Source organism: Symphalangus syndactylus, chromosome 1 (assembly GCF_028878055.3).
Source record: "Symphalangus syndactylus isolate Jambi chromosome 1, NHGRI_mSymSyn1-v2.1_pri, whole genome shotgun sequence".
NCBI classification, from domain to species: domain Eukaryota; kingdom Metazoa; phylum Chordata; class Mammalia; order Primates; family Hylobatidae; genus Symphalangus; species Symphalangus syndactylus.
In genome coordinates, this window is record NC_072423.2 from 123,956,894 (window position 1) to 123,975,058 (window position 18,165).

At 42.1% G+C, this 18,165-nt stretch overlaps 1 protein-coding gene across 8 annotated transcripts in view; it reads right to left on the reverse strand.

The window, feature by feature from the left end:
- MLH1 (mutL homolog 1) overlaps positions 1 to 18,048 on the reverse strand; it is a 56,157-nt gene extending 38,109 nt beyond the window's left edge. For 4 of the 8 annotated variants that reach the window (XM_055283320.2, XM_055283330.2, XM_055283302.2 and 1 more), the window contains exons 1-6: positions 17,685 to 18,048; positions 14,481 to 14,571; positions 10,218 to 10,316; positions 6,791 to 6,864; positions 4,209 to 4,281; positions 2,062 to 2,153 (exon numbers count right to left, since the gene is read on the reverse strand). In XM_055283320.2, coding sequence (XP_055139295.1) covers positions 2,062 to 2,153; positions 4,209 to 4,281; positions 6,791 to 6,864; positions 10,218 to 10,316; positions 14,481 to 14,571; positions 17,685 to 17,800 — 545 coding nt within the window. In that variant the 5' untranslated portion in view covers positions 17,801 to 18,048. The remainder of the gene's footprint in view (positions 1 to 2,061; positions 2,154 to 4,208; positions 4,282 to 6,790; positions 6,865 to 10,217; positions 10,317 to 14,480; positions 14,572 to 17,684) is intronic. The other 4 variants (XM_055283339.2, XM_063612162.1, XM_063612168.1 and 1 more) reach the window with 4 other exon arrangements.
- Between the last annotated feature and the right edge of the window lie 117 nt (positions 18,049 to 18,165).

Sequence of the window (18,165 nt, forward strand, 5' to 3'; positions counted from 1 at the left end):
CTCTCAGAGCCCTCAACATGCCCTCCTTCTCACTGGCTTCTTCCTGTCCCTGGGTCTTATTCTAATATCTCGCAACCTTTTCTTGGTTGGCGGTTATTTCTCTTTTCTCTACGGAGCTCATGAACCAAAGGATTGTGTCTAGCAAAATGCATTTATTACGTAACAATATTTCACTTTACCACACCTAAAACCAAAACAGCCAACTAGAACTCCTTTATTTTTAGGAGGTAATGAATATTCTGACACTGATTTATAAAATTCCAAGAAAAAGGCCGGGTGCGGTGGCTCACGCCTGTAATCCCAGCACTTTGGGAGGCCGAGGCGGGCAGGTCACCTGAGGTCAGGAGTTTGAGACCAGCCTGGCCAACATGGCGAAACCCTGTCTCCACTAAAAATACAAAAAAAAAAAAAATTAGCCGGGTGTGGTGGCATGTGCCTGTAATCCCAGCTACTCAGGAGGCTGAGGTAGGCGAATTGCTTCAACCTGGGAGATGGAGGTTGCGGTGAGCTGAGATAGCACCACTGCACTCCAGCCTGGGTGACACAGCAAGACTCCGTCTCCAAAAAAAAAAAAGTATAAAATTATAAGAAAAAGCAAAGAAACTTGATGTATAAACTTGTCATTTCATTAAGGTGAAATGTTTGACTCACTTTAGATTTTTTTTAGAAATACTGAAAAATGGGCCGGGCGTGCTGGCTCAATGCCTGTAATCCCAGCACTTTGGGAGGCCAAGGCGGGAGGATCATCTGAGGTAGGGAGTTCAAGACCAGCCTGACCAACATGGAGCAACCCCATCTCTACTAAAAATAGAAAATTGGCCGGGAATGGCGGCATATGCCTGTAATCCCAGCTACTCGAGAAGGCTGAGGCAGGTGAATTGCTTGAACCTGGGAAGCAGAGGTTGCAGTGAGCCAAGGTCATGCCATTGTACTCCAGCCTGGACAACAAGAGCGAAACTCTGTCTCAAAAAAAAAAAAAAAGAAATACTGAAAAATGGCCAGGCATGGTGGCTCATGCCTGTAATCCCAGCACTTTAGGAGGCCGAGATAGGTGGATCACCTGAGGTCAGGAGTTCGAGACCAGCCTGACCAATATGATTAAAACCCCTCTCTACTAAAAAAAAAAAAAAAAAAAAAAAAAATTGCCGGGCATGGTGGCATGTGCCTGTAATCCCAGCTACTCGGGAGGCTGAGACAGGAGAATCGCTTGAACCCAGGAGGCAGAGGTTGCAGTCAGCCGAGATCGCACCATTGCACTCCAGCCTGGGCCACAAGAGCAAAATTCTGTTTCAAAAAAAAAAAAAAAAAAAAATATATATATATATATATATATATATACACACACACACATATACATATATATACTGAAAAATAGTTAACATATCCCTATCATAATCAATGATATGTGGGTTCGGAGAGCCTATACTAAAGCCATCTGTAACATCTGTACCAGCAGAGTAAGTCTATCATGGATATAATGTTGTTTTCATCTGTCCTGAATCCCTTCTCCTCCTCCTGGTAACAGCCGCTCATCTTCCTGTGGGAAACTACCTCTATTCCAATCTACTTGATATGCACCCTTAGTAAGACTGCCAATCAAGAAATCTTCTCCCCACAGATATGGGCACATGATCATCGAATGCACTCTGCTAGGAAACTGACTCTAGAGCAAAGTCAGGAAAAGAATGAAAACAACTGGAGTACAGTAATGATGTTAGGTCCCAGAGGCACCCTGGTTCTTATTCTCTCCAAGGGGCAGCTGCACACACTTCATGTGGTAACTCCTAGCCTTCCACTAAATTTCTTTTTAGCTTAGGTTGGCTAGAGTCACTTTGTTTTGTCTGCCATCAAACAGCTCTCATTGATCTAAAGACCAACTGCTCTTTCCTGGGGAGATGAGAGAAAGTGCAAAATTGGTGGCTAAACCTTGACCAGAAACTATCTGTAATCTAGTTTTACTTTTCACCATCTAGCTCAGCAACCGTTCACAATGTATGAGCACTAGAACACATTACTTTGATTACAAATCTCAGAGACCCACTCCCAGATTTTGGACTGTACCTGCCAACAACTTCCAAAATTTTCCCATATTCTTCACTTGGATTTTTTAAAGCTTTTCTCCTCGTGGCTATGTTGTAAAAAAGGTCCTCCACCTGAACAGAAGATCGATTTTTCTTGTAAATTCATAGAAGTACTTGAAAATAAAACCCAAGATGTCCTAGCAAAAGCTAGGTCTTAAGATAGTGAATCCAATTATATTTACCAACAGCACAGTTCTAAGCACTGACTGGGGCCAGGGATAAGACAGCATTAACAGAAGAATTAAAGGACATTTTTCCTGCCTCCCACATTCATTCACTGATTTCTCAGCTATGCACTGGGGGCTATCTTTGTGTCAGGGTCTTTGCTTTGTACAGAAAATATGAAGACAAAGCATGATCTTGCTCAGGAGAGTACATGATTTAGTGGGACACACATGTGAACTGACAAGTATAGTATCACATGGCATTCAAAGATATTTTTCAGGCCAGGTGCAGTGGCTCACATCTGTAACCCCAGAACTTTGGGAGGCCAAGGTGGGCAGGTCACCTGAGGTCAGGAGTTCGAGACCAGCCTGGCCAACATGGTGAAACCCTGTCTCTACTAAAAATACAAAAATTAGCTGGGCATGGTGACGCATGTCTGTAATCCCAGGTACTCAAGAGGCTGAGGCAGGACAATTGCTTGAACTCAGGAGGCAGTGATTGCAGTGAGCTGAGATCACACCACCGCACTTCAGCATGGGCAACAGAGTGAGACTTCGTCTCAAAAAAAAAAAAAAAAAGGTATTTTTCTTTTTTTTTTTGAGATGGAGTCCCGCTCTATCGTGCAGGCTGGAGTACGGTGGCGCGATCTCGGCTCACTGCAAGCTCCGCCTCCCGGGTTCACGCCATTCTCCTGCCTCAGCCTCTCCGAGTAGCTGGGACTACAGGCACCCGCCACCACGCCTGGCTAATTTTTTTGTATTTTTTAGTAGAGATGGGGTTTCACCGTGGTCTCGATCTCCTGATCTCGTGATCTGCCCGCCTTGGCCTCCCAAAGTGCTGGGATTATAAGCGTGAGCCACCGCGCCCGGCCAAAAAAAAAGGTATTTTTCAAACTAATAATAATCACAAAATTTCTTAGATCATTTGAAGTTCTTGGAAATCACATGGTGGTCACCGTGGTACAAGATCTCTCTTCCTTTTTGTTTTGTTTTTGAGACCGTGTTTCACTCCTGTTGCCCAGGCTGGAGTGCAGTGGCACAATCTCAACTCACCACCACCTCTGCCTCCCGGGTTCAAGCAATTCTCCTGCCTCAGCCTTCCTGAGTAGCTGGGATTACAGGCATGTGCCACCACGCCTGGCTAATTTTGTATTTTTAGTAGAGACGGCGTTTCTCCATGTTGGTCAGGCTGGTCTCGAACTCCCGACATCAGATGATCCACCCTCCTCGGCCTCCCAAAGTGCTGAGATTACAGGTGTGAGCCACTGCGCCCAGCCCAAGATCTCTCTTAATATGTATTGCAAAACACACATTCTTTTCTGCCTCCTGCCTGGCTCGTCACATTCAGGATTAGGCAGGTTACATTGGACTTCAAGAAGATGTGCTCTAGATGGGACTTGGGGTGGAGGGGTGGGATGGATAACATGACAGCGGGGTGCTTTGTGGAATCATAGAAGGGAAAGAGACCAACTTGAGGCACTATACATAGGCAGCATGATGGACTTTCTCCCAGCTAATGATACAGTCATATGTCTCATCAGACACCCTTTAAGTCAAGAGGGCAAGTATTCTTTGCTTCATTTGATAGATGAGAAAACTGGGGTTAAGGGATGTTAAGTGACTTGCCTCTGGACATACAACCATTGAGTGACAAGGCTAGGCTCTAACCCATGCCTTCTGGAGTCAAGCTTAATCTTCTTTCAATGCCAACTACCCTGCCATTGATTTTTGCCATCCCAATAAAGAATCTCCCAGCCCTTAAAAAAGACAAGGACATGGCAGGCTGCCATGCCACAAAAGCCAATAGTCATTTATCTTGCTTAGAGGATATCTTGGGACCTCCATTAACTAGTGCAAATTCATTTTATTATTACCCTGAAAACTCAGAAGCAATTTTATTTTTTATTCCAATATTTACACAAACAAAGCTTCAACAATTTACTCTCCCATGTACCATTCTTACCGTGATCTGGGTCCCTTGATTGCCAGCACATGGTTTAGGAGGAGCTTTCAGTTTTCCATCTGAGTAACTTGCTCTAACGAGAAAATATAACAAATTAATATCCAGTAGGGAGAGAGATACTAATCCCAAGGGGAAAAGAGAATATCATACCAACAATGGATTAAAATATAGCCATATTATATATTGTCTTCATTATTTATCATTTTCCTGTTTATTTCTCCACTACTTCCATAATCATTTGAATTGGATTTTTTTTTTTTTTTTTTTTTTGAGATGCAGTTTTGCTCGTTTCCCAGGCTGGAGAGCAATGGCACAATCTCAGCTCACTACAACCTCCGCCTACCAGGTTCAAGCGATTCTCCTGCCTCAGCCTCCCAAGTAGCTGAGATTACAGGTGCCCACCACCATACCCGGCTAATTTTGTATTTTTAGTAGAGATGGAGTTTCACCATGTTGGTCAGGCTGGTCTCAAACTCCTGGATACGCCTGCTTCGGCCTCCCAAAGTGCTGGGATTACAGGCATGAGCCATCATACCCGGTCCTTGAATTGGATTTGAAAAAATATCTGTTCTTCTAGCAAATGTTGCTATTTACTTGCTGAGTTCTGAGCTACCAAACAATGGTTTTGCCACTGCCTAAGTTAACAGTAAAATTTTTCAGTAATTCTGCAATTATTTATTGAGGAACTACCATGTGTCAGGTCTGTGGAAGCCCTGGTAATAAAGAAAGGTCTTGGGGCCGGGCGCGGTGGCTCATGCCTGTAATCCCAGCACTTTGGGAGGCCGAGGTGGGTGGATCACGAGGTCAGGAGATCGAAACCATCCTCGCTAACAACCCCGTCTCTACTAAAAATACAAAAAATTAGCTGGGGGTGGTGGTGGGTGCCTGTAGTCCCAGCTACTTGGGAGGCTGAGGCAGGAGAATGGCGTGAACCTGGGTGGCAGAGGTTGCAGTGAGCCAAGATCTCACCACTGCACTCCAGCCTGGGCGACAGAGCAAGACTCCGTCTCAAAAAAAAAAAAAAAAAAGAAAATTAAATTAATAAAAAAAAGAAAGCTCTTGATCTAGTGATAGGTAGACTTTTTACCTAACTGTAGAACAATATGCTAAGTGATCTAGAGAAGGGTCCATTCAGCCTGAGGTGGGAGTGAGGGTGGGTAAAAGCAACCCAGAGAGATGGCAATTCATCTGTTCTTTAGAGAGGAATAATTTCAGGTGGAGACAGCAGGAAAGACCATTCAGGAAGGCAAAAACAAAAATGAAAGCATAGAGGCTTTAGAATACATGGCAGCTGGGAATAGGTAGAGCAAAGGGGCTGGAAAGGCAGACTGAGAACACATTGGCAGGGGCTGGTTGCCAAGATAATGATTCTATTTCATCCTGCTATGGGAAGGGGAGCCATTTTAGTATGCAGCGGCATACCATAACCTAGGCTATCTAGGAAGGTATTAACTCACAACTCTCTCTTCAGTTAGTGACAGGGGATTCTAATAGTATCAGCCCATCTAGATCTAGGGCAATTAGAATTCACACAGAGTCAAACGCCCCTAGCATTAATGTTGTGTAATCTGAAATCTCCACCTTCCATTACTTCACACATTTATCTGTTGAGGAAGACTGAGAAACAGACAGAACTATCCTTTGTTGAAGATATTTTCCCTTATTTATTTATTTATTTATTTATTTTAAGGTTGGAGTATAGTGGTGTAATCATAGCTCACTGCAGCCTCAAACTGCTGGACTCAAGCCATCTTCCCGCCTCCGGAGTAGCTAAGACTACAGATGTGCATCACCATACCCAGCTAATTTTTTAAAAATTTTCTGTAGAGACAGGGTCTTGCTCTGTTTCCCAGGCTAGTCTCAAACTCCTGACTTCAAGCAATCCTCCCACTTCAGCCTCCCAAAGTCACAGGCAAAGCCACTATACGTAGCCTATTTTCCCTTTTAATCTACAAACAATCTGTGTGATTTTTAAAAATTATCTTTTTTTTTTGGCATGAATCAGGTATTCCTACCAGTCTTCAACTAGTGAATGGCCAGTGCTTATAAAAACAAAGGTGCGATTTTGTTATCCTGAATCCCATTTTTGTTCTGTTCCAAGGCCATTCATCAGCTTCTGAAAACTGTACCAGCATAACAGATAGCCAGCAGCTACTTGTGAGAAGGCAAACCAGCACAGGTATACACAGGTGGTGGGAGCTGGTGGCTCAGGAGCCAGCTAAGGAAACATGAACCTTTAGCATCCCAGCCACAGCCCTCTAATCAGTCCGAAGCAATACTCCAACTGAAGGGCAAAGGGGCAGAAATTACATCAGCAGCTACCATTTACTTAGAATACCTATGTGTAACAGACACCTTGCTAGGCACTTGTAATATGTTAAATCATATCTTTTAAGAATCCGTGAAGTAAGAGTATCACCTAATAATCATCCTTGAGGATTATCAATAGGGAGAAAAGAAAATGTACTCAAGATCTCTGCCAAAAAAGATAACACTGGTGTTGAGACAGGATTACTCTGAGATCTAGGCAAAAAATACACTTCAGGATGAATATATATGAGTAAAAGAAGTCAGCACTATACCTGTATGCACACTTTCCATCAGCTGTTTTTGTTGTAATAGTAACATGAGCCACATGGCTTATGCTGGCCAAAGCCTAAGAAGAAAAGAAAATAGACTGAAAGAAAAACTCACTGCTGGGTCACCCACTGTCACCTCACCAAAGGGAAAGGTTATCTGAACTGCCTCTTCCATTTTGTATTAATATGTGGTAACGATGAGCACTTTGCTCACTTGCTTTGATGACATGTTGAAAAAGAAATGATCAAACAATCTGTAGCGTAATTACTAGAACAAGTGAAAAATACATATTAAAAAGTCCAAAACACACCAAAACATTAATGTGTTAACAAGCAATTGTGTTGAGGTGGTAGAACTATAGGCATGTTTAATAATATTCTCAATGAAGTGTCTTCTAGTAATTTTTAAAACTTGTCTTCAGAAATGGGTAAAGGAATCACTCCAAATAGATAGTGTTTTATATTGTTAATCAAAACTGCTTTATATAAGCAATTGTTCATTTAGAAATGTAAATTTGAAATTATGTAATTAAGACAAAACAAATTTTAAAAACCCATGACTATTTTTCCCCTTTATAACCAAGATTCGCTTCTCAGACCTTTGGAATCTGTATCTTTTTTCACAAGAAGGATATTACAGTATGTAAACGTGTAACTCAGGAACTGTGCTATGATGGGGTCTGTGTGACAGCATCTCAGTAGACAGTAAATACAGCTGTGGCAAGTTCAGTTCATTGAAAGGCACATGGGTCAGGCTCAGAAATCACCAGGTCCTAGCTGGATTTCCCTGGTTTATGTAATTGAGCTAATTTGCATCATTAAAAAATATAAGGCCGGGTGGGGTGGCTCACGCCTGTAATCCCAGCACTTTGGGAGGCCTAGGTGGGTGGATCACCCGAGGTCAGGAGTTCAAGAACAGCCTGGCCAACATGGTGAAACACTATCTCTACTAAAAATACAAAAATTAGCTAGCTGTGGTGGCATGTGCCTGTAATCAGAGCTACTTGGGAGGCTGAGGAAGGAGAATCACTTGAACCTCGGAGGCGGAAGTTGCAGTGAGTGAGACTGTGCCACTACACTCCAGCCTGGGCAACAGAGTGAGACTCCGTCTCAAAAAAAAAAAAAAAAAAAAAAGGTAAATGATTTTGAGACCTGTATAAGGAAAGACTTGAAAATGCAAAGTAGAACACAACATCACACCAGGAAGATAGAGTTACACTACACATGGCACAGCAGATGGCCCTGCTGCTTCAGAGGCCTCTTCCCCAGCAGTGGAGCCAAGTGGACAGAGGCACAGACTCTGGAGTCAAACTGCCTAGTTTCTAATCCCCACTTTGCCATTTTCTAACTGCGTCTGCTGGCCATGTTTCCCTCATGTAAAACTGGGTAACAGCAGAACCTCTGTAGAGTTACTGTCAGGAGTTAAGAGTTAATACAAAGTATACAAAGTGCTGAGAACCATGGCTGGTACACAGAAATCCCTCAATAAATCTTCCCTGTATAATTATAGTGAAATAATAGCCACAAAGATAACCTACAGCTAGGCAAAGACTCCAGGAGGCCATGGGCTTGGAAAATGACCCAGGGAGCTGCAAAGCCAAAATGAAACTGCCTTCCTAGAGTTTGATCTAAGGTATCCTTAAAATCAGGAGCCGTCTTAGTGTAAACCAAGTCTTGGAAATTGTCCCTTCTTGGAATAATCTAGCAGTCACTGTGAGCAAGATGATACATGAGACCACCCTAGTTTGGTGTAAATTGATCTAAATTACAGAGACTCAATCACAGCTGCTTTTTACTTTTTAAAAATTAAAGTAACACATGTTTATGATAAAAAAATTCAAACTACTGAAAGGCCAAAAATGAAAAGTAACAGCCTCTCTGACTACCCAACCCCATCTTCACTTTCATTCCCTTAAAATAACTACTGTAAAGTAGTTTATCTGGCCCCCTGGAACTTCCATAGAGGAACACAGTCCTGCCAAAACCTTGATTTTAGCCTGGCGAGGCCTAGTAAGACCCGTATCTTCTAATCTCCAGAACTGTAGAATAATTAATTTGTATTGTTTAATGCCACTAAGTTTCTGGAAATTTTTTGACAGCAACAGGAAACTAATACAGTTTTTAAAATATGTATTCTTTTACCAAGGAATGTTATTTCCATAAATTTATCCTAAGGAAATAATTAAATGAAACACAGTGTACCTATAAGAATACTCATCAGAACCTTAAACAAGGTCAGACGTGGTGGCTCATGCCTGTAACCCCAGCACTTTGCAAGGCCAAGGCGGGCAGATCACTCAAGGTCAGGAGTTCAAGACCAACCTGGCCAACGTGGCCAAACCCTGTCTCTACCAAAAATACAAAAATTAGCCGGGCATGGTGGTGCATGCCTGTAATCCCAGCTATTCAGGAGGCTGAGGCAGGAGAATAGCTTGAACCCAGAAGGCGGAGGTTGCAGTGAGCTGAGATCATGTCACTGCACTCCAGTCTGGATAACAGAGCAAGACGCTGTCTCAAAAAAAAAAAAAAAAGCCAAAGAAACAGAATGTTAAACAGGAAAAAATGGCAAAGAGCATAAATTTTCAATAGGAAACCATTTAAACAAACTACAGTACATACATGTAGCCATTAAAACCTGGATAGGCCTATATTTACTGGGTAGAAAGATATCCATCAGGAAGTTAGTCACAAATATAAGATCCTATTTTATCCTTTTATATTTTAATCTGTTTTCTAAATCATATACTCCTATGATATGTCATATAATTTTACCCACAAATACTTCAGTATGTATCTTAAAAGGTAAGGACTCAAAAAAAAAAACCCATGACAATATTTTTATACCAAGATAATTCATAATTTCTCCTTAATGCCATCAAATAGTCAACCTGTATTTAAACATTTGTCTCAAAAAAAAATTTTTTATAGTTTGCTCCATCGGGATTTAGGTTGGACCTGGTTCATATGCCCCTTAAATGTCTTTTAATCTACAGGTTCTTTACTCCTTTCTCTATTCTTTTTTCCCTGCCGTCTATCTGTTGAAGGGAACAAGTCTTTTTTCATGTCTCCCAATCTCAGTATCATTTACCATGCTTCCTTGTCTCCTATATTTTTCACATATTGGTACTTAGATCTAAGTAATGATCAGATTCACATTTGATTTTTTGACAAGAAAACTTCATAGGTGGTATTGGGTACTTCCATCAAGAGACATATAATATCAGAGGTCTCTGCAGGTAAAATAGTTTATTTATGAACAATTCTCAGTCTTAGAAAGTTAAAGTTCATTAAGTTTGTTCAGATTTGCATACATTTAACAAGTAAAAGGTACCAAACCTTATTTATCTATGTTGAGAAATACATACTAACAAATGACAGACAATGTCATCACAGGAGGATATTTTATACATTTCTTGAATCTTTAGCTTACCTCACCTCGAAAGCCATAGGTAGAAATACTGGCTAAATCCTCAAAGGACTGCAGTTTACTAGTAGTGAACCTTTCACATACGATATCCAGATCTTCTTTCTGTTAGATACCAAAAAGATGAGTAAATAATTATGTTACTCATTTTTCCAAATCTCTGAATTCCCATTTTCTTGATTTAATCCAGGAAAAAAAATCCTCTGAGTTTTTTTTTTTCTTTTCTTTTTTTTTTTTTTTTTTTTTTTTGAGACAGAGTCTTGCTCTGTCACCCAGGCTGAAGTGCAGTGGTGAGATCTCAGCTCACTGCAACCTCTGCCTCCTGGGTTCAAGCAATTCTCATGTCTCAGCCTCCCAAGTGGCTGGGATTACAGGTATGCAACACCATGCTCAGTTAATTTTGTCTTGTATTTTTAGTAGAGATGGGGCTTCACTATGTTGGCCATGCTGGTCTCCAACTCCTGATCTCAAATGATCTGGCTGCCTTGACCTCCCAAAGCGCTGGGATTACAGGCGTGAGCTACCACACCTGGTCTTAATTTCTTATATTTTTAGTAGAGATGAGGTTTCACCATGTTGCCCAAGCTGGTCTCAAACACATGAGCTCAAGTGATTTACCCACCTCAGCCTCCCGAAGTGCTGGGACTACAGGTGTGAGCCACCATGCCCAGCCTGAGAAGAGCTTTACAATTAGCAGTAACTTCCTTGTTTGGAATCCAGAATACCACACTGTTCTGGTGTTCCTCCTTTCTTGCTATGTGGCTCCTTCTCAGTCACTGCTGTTTCTGCCTCATGTCCTCACTTCTTGACATCAGAGTCACCCAAGACTCCTTCCTTGGACCTCTTTTCTATCTATACATACTCTCTTGATTATCTCATTCAGTCTCAGGGCTTTTTGTTGTTTGTTTAATTGACAAGCTTCTTTATTAAAAATCTCCAAGGCTGGGCGCAGTGGCTCGCACCTATAATCCCAGCACTTTGGGAGGCTGAGACAGGAGGACTGCTTGAGGTCAGGAGTTCAAGACCAGCCTTGGCAACAAAGCAAGGCCCTATTTCTACAAAAATAAAAATAGCCAGGCATGGTGGTGTGCACCTACAGTTACTACTTCAGCTGGCTGAGATGAGAGAACTGCTTGAGCCCAGGAGTTCAAGGTTACAGCGAGCTATGCTTACACAACTGCACTCCAGTGTGGGCGACAGAGTGAGACCTTGCCTCTAAAAAAGGGAAAAAAAAAATTCTAATTTTTCAATGAACTCAAATTTACAAGAAAAAAACAGACAACCTCATCAAAAAGTGGGCGAAGGATATGAACAGACACTTCTCAAAAGAAGACATTTACGCAGCCAAAAAACACATGAAAAAATGCTCATCACTGGCCATCAGAGAAATGCAAATCAAAACCACAATGAGATACCATCTCACACCAGTTAGAATGGCGATCATTAAAAAGTCAGGAAACAACAGGTGCTGGAGAGGATGTGGAGAAATAGGAACACTTTTACACTGTTGGTGGGACTGTAAACTAGTTCAACCATTGTGGAAGTCGGTGTGGCGATTCCTCTGGGATCTAGAACTAGAAATACCATTTGACTCAGCCATCCCATTACTGGGTATATACCCAAAGGATTATAAATCATGCTGCTATAAAGACACATGCACACGTATGTTTATTGTGGCACTATTCACAATAGCAAAGACTTGGAACCAACCCAAATGTCCAACAATGATAGACTGGATTAAGAAAATGCGGCACATATACACCATGGAATACTATGCAGCCATAAAAAATGATGAGTTTATGTCCTTTGTAGGGACATGGATGAAGCTGGAAACCGTCATTCTCAGCAAACTATCACAAGGACAAAAAACCAAACACCACATGTGCTCACGCATAGGTGGGAATTGAACAATGAGAACACATGGACACAGGAAGGGGAACATCACACACTGGGGCCTGTTGTGGGGTGGGGGGAGGGGGGAGGGATAGCACTAGGAGATATACCTAATACTAAATGACGAGTTAATGGGTGCAGCACACCAACATGGCACATGTGTACATATGTAACAAACCTGCACGTTGTGCACATGTACCCTAAAACTTAAAGTATAATAATAATAAAATTTAAAAAAATTGCAGTAAAATATATGTAACAGAAAATTTTCCATCTTAACCATTTTTAAATGTACAGTTCTGTGCCATTAACTATATTCACACTGCTGTGTTAACTATCATCATGATCCATCTCCAGAATTTCTTCATCTTCCCCAAACAGAAACTCTGTACCCAATAAACAATAATTTCCATTCTCCTCGCTCCCCCCGGCCCTGGGCAACCACCACTCTACTGTCTATATGAATATGGCTACTCTAGGAACCACATAAGAGGGATCATATAATATTTGTCCTTTAGTGACCAACTTATTTAACTTAACATGATGTCTTCAAAGTTCGTATATGTTGCAACATGTGTCAACATTTTATTTCTATTTAAGGCTGAAATTATTCCATTTTGTTTATCCATTCATCCACTGATGGACACTCAGGTTGCTTTCACCTTTTGGCTACTCTAAATAATGCTGCCATGAATATGAGTGTACAAGTATCTGCTTGCGTCCCTTCTTTTGGGAATAACTTAGAAGTGGAATTATTGGATTATATGATAATTATGTTTAATTTTTTGAGGAATCACCACAGCATTTTCCACAGCACCCTGCACTATTTTACATTCCCACTAGCAATACACAAGAATTCCAATCTCTACATCCTTGCAAACACTTGTTTTTGTTTTTGATAACAGCCATCCTAATAGGTGTGAAGTGGTATCTCATTGTGGTTTTCATTTATTTTCCTAATGACTAATAATGTTGAGCATCTTTTCAGGTGAGTCTCAAGGCTTTTTTTTTTTTTTTTTTTTGATGAAGTTTCGCTCTTGTTGCCCAAGCTGGAGCGCAACAGTGTGATCTCAGCTCACCGCAACCTCTGCCTCCCGGGTTCAAGCGATTCTCCTGCCTCAGCCTCTCGAGTAGCTGGGATTACAGGCATGTGCCACCATGCCCGGCTAATTATATATTTTTAGTAGAGATGGGGTTTCTCCATGTTGGTCAGGCTGGTCTCGAACTCCTGACCTCAGGTGATCTGCCCGCCTCGGCCTCCCAAAGTGCTGGGATTACAGGCGTGAGGCACCGTGCCCATCCTTCTCGTGGCTTTTAATACCATTAAAATGCAGACAACTACCAAATATTCATCCTAAATCTCTACCCTGTACTCCAAACTCACATAAACATCCAACTAACAGGCATCTTAAATTGAACATGCCCCAAAATGAACTTCTGATCTCTCTGAAAATCTGCTTCTTTCATAGTCCTTCCCATCTTAGTAAATGGCAACTCCTTCCATTTAGCAGACCAAAACCTTGAAATCATTCCTGATTCCTCTTTCTCTCACATCCTATATCAGCAAATTCTGAGAACTTTGCCTCCATAATCAACCCAGAATCTCACTGCTTCTTACATCTCTACTGCGACCAAGCAGTCTGCAGGACAGACTGCTTCTGCCCTGTCCTGCTATTTTCCACAAAGAAAAAGGATTTAAAAAAAGAAACTCACCACACCATGTAACCTCTGCTTAAAACCCTCTAAGAGTATCCCACCATATTCAGAAAAAAAGCTAAAGATTTTACCTTGGCCCACAAGGATTTACACGTTCTCACTCAGACCTCATCTCCTATTACTCTTTCCTCTTCAGCCTCTAGAAAAACTGGCCTCCTTGACAGTCCTTTAGCGTCAGATATGCTTCCATTTAATAGTTTTTGCGTATATTGTTCTGTATGCCAAGAATACCTTTAAATAGCCTCACAACTTGCTCCTTGACTTCCACCAGTCTCTCAAATATCACATCCACATTGAAGCCTTCCTGAACTACTCAATTTAATTGCATCTTTTCTGGCTTGCACACTCCTATCTTCCTCCCTGCTTTAGTTTTCTCCACAGCACTTAATGCTATCTGATATAATATTTATTATACCCATTTTGTCTCCCACCACTATAATGTAAGCATCAGAAGAGAAAAGGTTTTAATCTATTTTATTCACTGCCACATCCCCTGAACAGTGCCCAGCAAATAATAGGTACTCAATAAATACTTATTGTTGGTGTTGAATTTTTCAGTGAAAAAATCCCATCTGCAAAAGCCTAGTTTCCAGAACAGAGAAAGGTCCTGACTCTTCCATGAAGTGCACAAACATCCTGCTACTTTGAGGTTTTACTTACCCTGATCCCGGTGCCATTGTCTTGGATCTGAATCAACTTCAGGCCTCCCTCTTTAACAATCACTTGAATACTTGTGGATTTTGCATCTAAACTGGCAAATCAAACAGAAAATAATTTATCAGTCTGCAACTACTCTAATGTACATATTTTAATATGAGCCAAGCAATGATAACAAACTCCAAATAAATACAACAGTGCCTCATTAATGTGTTTTTCCTTTGTCTTACAGGCTTATACACTGTATGAGTTTACATATTGTGTGAGAGAGAGGGAAGAGACGGGCAGAGCAACCATCATTTCTAATAGGACATTCAGCACTATTTCTGTTCCTCTAGGAAAGATAGCAAGTGAAGTTAAAAATAGTTTTCTTTTGGCAGATGTCTCAACTAATTTTACTTTACCTGAACTTTATTCAGCCTCAGGTTCCTAAGTGACTCTAATAAAATGTCACTAAAAAATAAAATTCTGAATGATTTTCTCTACTATTCCCTTTTATATTTACGATGGAGGGGAAAAAAAAGTAATGCAGAAAGTTAATAAATCTTTAGGAAGTCAATAAATTTTCTGGCCAGGCGCAATGGCTCACAGCTGTAATCCCAGCACTTTGGGAGGCCAGGGCAGGTGGATCACCTGAGGTCAGGAGTTCGAGACCAGCCTGACCAACATAGAGAAACCCCATCTCTACTAAAAATACAAAATTAGCCAGGCATGGTGATGCATGCCTGTAATCCCAGCTACTCAGGAGGCTGAGGCAGGAGAATCAATGAACCCAGGAGGCGGAGGTTGCGGTGAGCTGAGATCGCGGTGAGCTGAGATCACGCCATTGCACTCCAACCTGGGCAATAAGGGCAAAACTCCGTCTCAAAAAACAAAAACAAAAACAAAAACAGAAGTCAATAAATTTTTTGTGCTTTCAAAGAGTAGCCTGCAAGCATAGACCACCTGCTAGAGAAAACAAATTTTCTAGCAGGGGCTGCATGAGAAAGAGTTATCTATTCCCCACACAGACAATTCTTTATTCAGAAATAAGACAATAGGCTGGGCACGGGGGCTCACGCCTGTAATCCCAACACTTTGGGAGGCTGAGGTGGGTGGATCACCTGAGGTCAGGAGTTCCAGACCAGCCTGGCCAACATGGTGAAACCCCGTCTCTACTAAAAATAAAAAAATTAGCCGGGTGTGGTCATGCACGCCTGTACTCCCAGCTACTTGGGAGGCTGAGGCAGGAAGATCGCTTGAAACCAGGAGGCAGAGGTTGTCCTGAGCTAAGATCATGCCACTGCACTTCAGCCTGGGCAACAGAGTAAGACTTCATCTTAAAAAGAAAAGAAACAAGAAAATAAGTTACTTAAATATTACAGACATTTCTCATGAGCCCCTGTATTGAAGTTGTATTAGTCATCTCAACTTACGTATTAAAAAGAGTGTAACTGGACACCATATAAAAATCTCCACTTGAGCCAGGCGCGGTGGCTCACGCTTGTAATCCCAGCACTTTGGGAGGCTGAGGCGAGTGGACCACCTGAGGTCAGGAGATCGAGACCATCCTGGCTAACATGGTAAAACCCTGTCTTTATTAAAAATACAAAAAATTGCACGGCGCGGTGGCTCACGCCTGTAATCCCAGCACTTTGGAAGGCTGAGGCAGGCGGTTCACCTGAAGTCAGGAGTTCAAGACAAACCTGACCAACATGGAGAAATCCCATCTCTACTAAAAATACAAAATTAGTCAGGCGTGATGGCACATGCCTGTAATCTCAGCTACTCGGGAGGCTGAGGTAGGAGAATCGCTTGAACCCGGGAGGTGGAGGTTGTGGTGAGCCGAGAGCGTGCCATTGCATTCCAGCCTGGGCAATAAGAGCAAAATTTCGTCTCAAAATATATATAATAATCCAAAAAATTAGCCAGGTGTGGTGGCACACACCTATAGTCCTAGCTACTCGGGAGGCTGAGGCAGGAGAATCTCCCTTGAACCTGTGAGGCGGAGGTTGCAGTCAGCTGAGATCGTGCCACTGCACCCCAGCCTGGGTGACAAAGTGAGACTCCGTCACAAAAAAAAAAAATAAAAAAATAAAAAATCTCCACTTAAGGAATTACAAGCCACCAAGCCAGTACATTTAGTTTTGTTTTACAGTATTCTGGCACAGTATAATAATAGGCCCAGTTGTTCTGTCAATTCATTCTAACATAGTAGAAACAAAAGCCAGTCTGCCATTGCTTCTGTTACTACTATTACAAGTGAAAAGGAGAAAACATCCCCAGGTTCCTTACTCCTCCTTTCATCTACCTTCCAATTCTCTTCTTTTCCTTCAGTGGTCCTTTCTACCCACTGTTCTCTCAGTCCCATTGCCCTGAATAGTTTATACTTTCACAATAAATCCCTCTAGAAACCTACCATTCCAAACTGAAGCATTCTTTTTTCTATTAATGTACGGACTTCACTAACAACTGATTTTAACAAAACAATCTGATATAACGTTTAGGTGTATTTTGGGCATGTCTTTTTGGAAGTTTATAGTCTACACTCACTTTTCCTTCCACATGTTTCAAATCTCTTCCCTCCACATTTTTTGTCAGTTATAAGCTTCAAAATCCACGGATGACCCATAAAATCTGCTATCTTCAAAATGCGCCCTCCGAAGTAAAGGACAGTTAAACACTAAGTGGGGTCACTAATTTAACAACAGGGTAATCAGAAGTCAAGCCCAAAGTGCATCAGCCTGTCCTAAAACTACAGATGATTTGTTTTGAATGAAACTCAAAATGAATTGTGCCTTTGGATGTGTACAGATGATTTCTGGAATGAATGAAAAGCAAGCAAATAGTAACACAGTATCCTCTGAAAAAAGGTTTTTTTCCCCATCCTAAGCTTTTATACATCTTTTAACTTTGCATGTTCTGCACACATAATTTTAAGTGGCTTCCTTACTTAGTTAACGGTACCATTAAGACAACACTAGGTATATTCCTCCACTTACACCCCAAACAACCCTTAAAAGGTCTCGGGGAGAGCGGTAAAGAAACACACGGTTTGCGGAAAGGGAGAAAGCCTGACTGGCACGTCAGGGAACCCCGCGGCCTCCGCTGTTGTGGGCATGCGCTGTACATGCCTCTGCCCGGGCAAAGAGGCGTGTCCGCGCCATTGAGTGGAGCGGCCAGTTAAGTCGTGGCCCTTAAGTGAGCCCGGCTAGACTCCCTCCGTACCAGTTCTCAATCATCTCTTTGATAGCATTAGCTGGCCGCTGGATAACTTCCCCCGCCGCGATGCGGTTCACCACTGTCTCGTCCAGCCGCCGAATAACCCCTGCAACGAACGACATTTTCGCGCCAGAAGAGCCAAGGAAACGTCTAGATGCTCAACGGAAGTGCCTTCAGCCAATCACCTCAGTGCCTCTTGCTCACGTTCTTCCTTCAGCTGTAGCTTACGCCATCCAGCCCCACCCTTCAGCGGCAGCTATTGATTTGACAGCTTGAATGCCAGTCAAATTTCTCAACGCTCTGGGTTGCTGGGTCTCCTCGTCCCTCCCTTAAGCGGCTACTGCCCGCTACCTAAAAGGATATGCGCTTGCGCGTTAGAGAGATCACTGTCCGCTCTTCCTATTGGTTCGTTTTTAGGAGCTCGGGGAATACGAAATATCCAGCCAATAGGAGCAGAGATGCCGGAGCCGGGCTTGTGTGCCTCTGC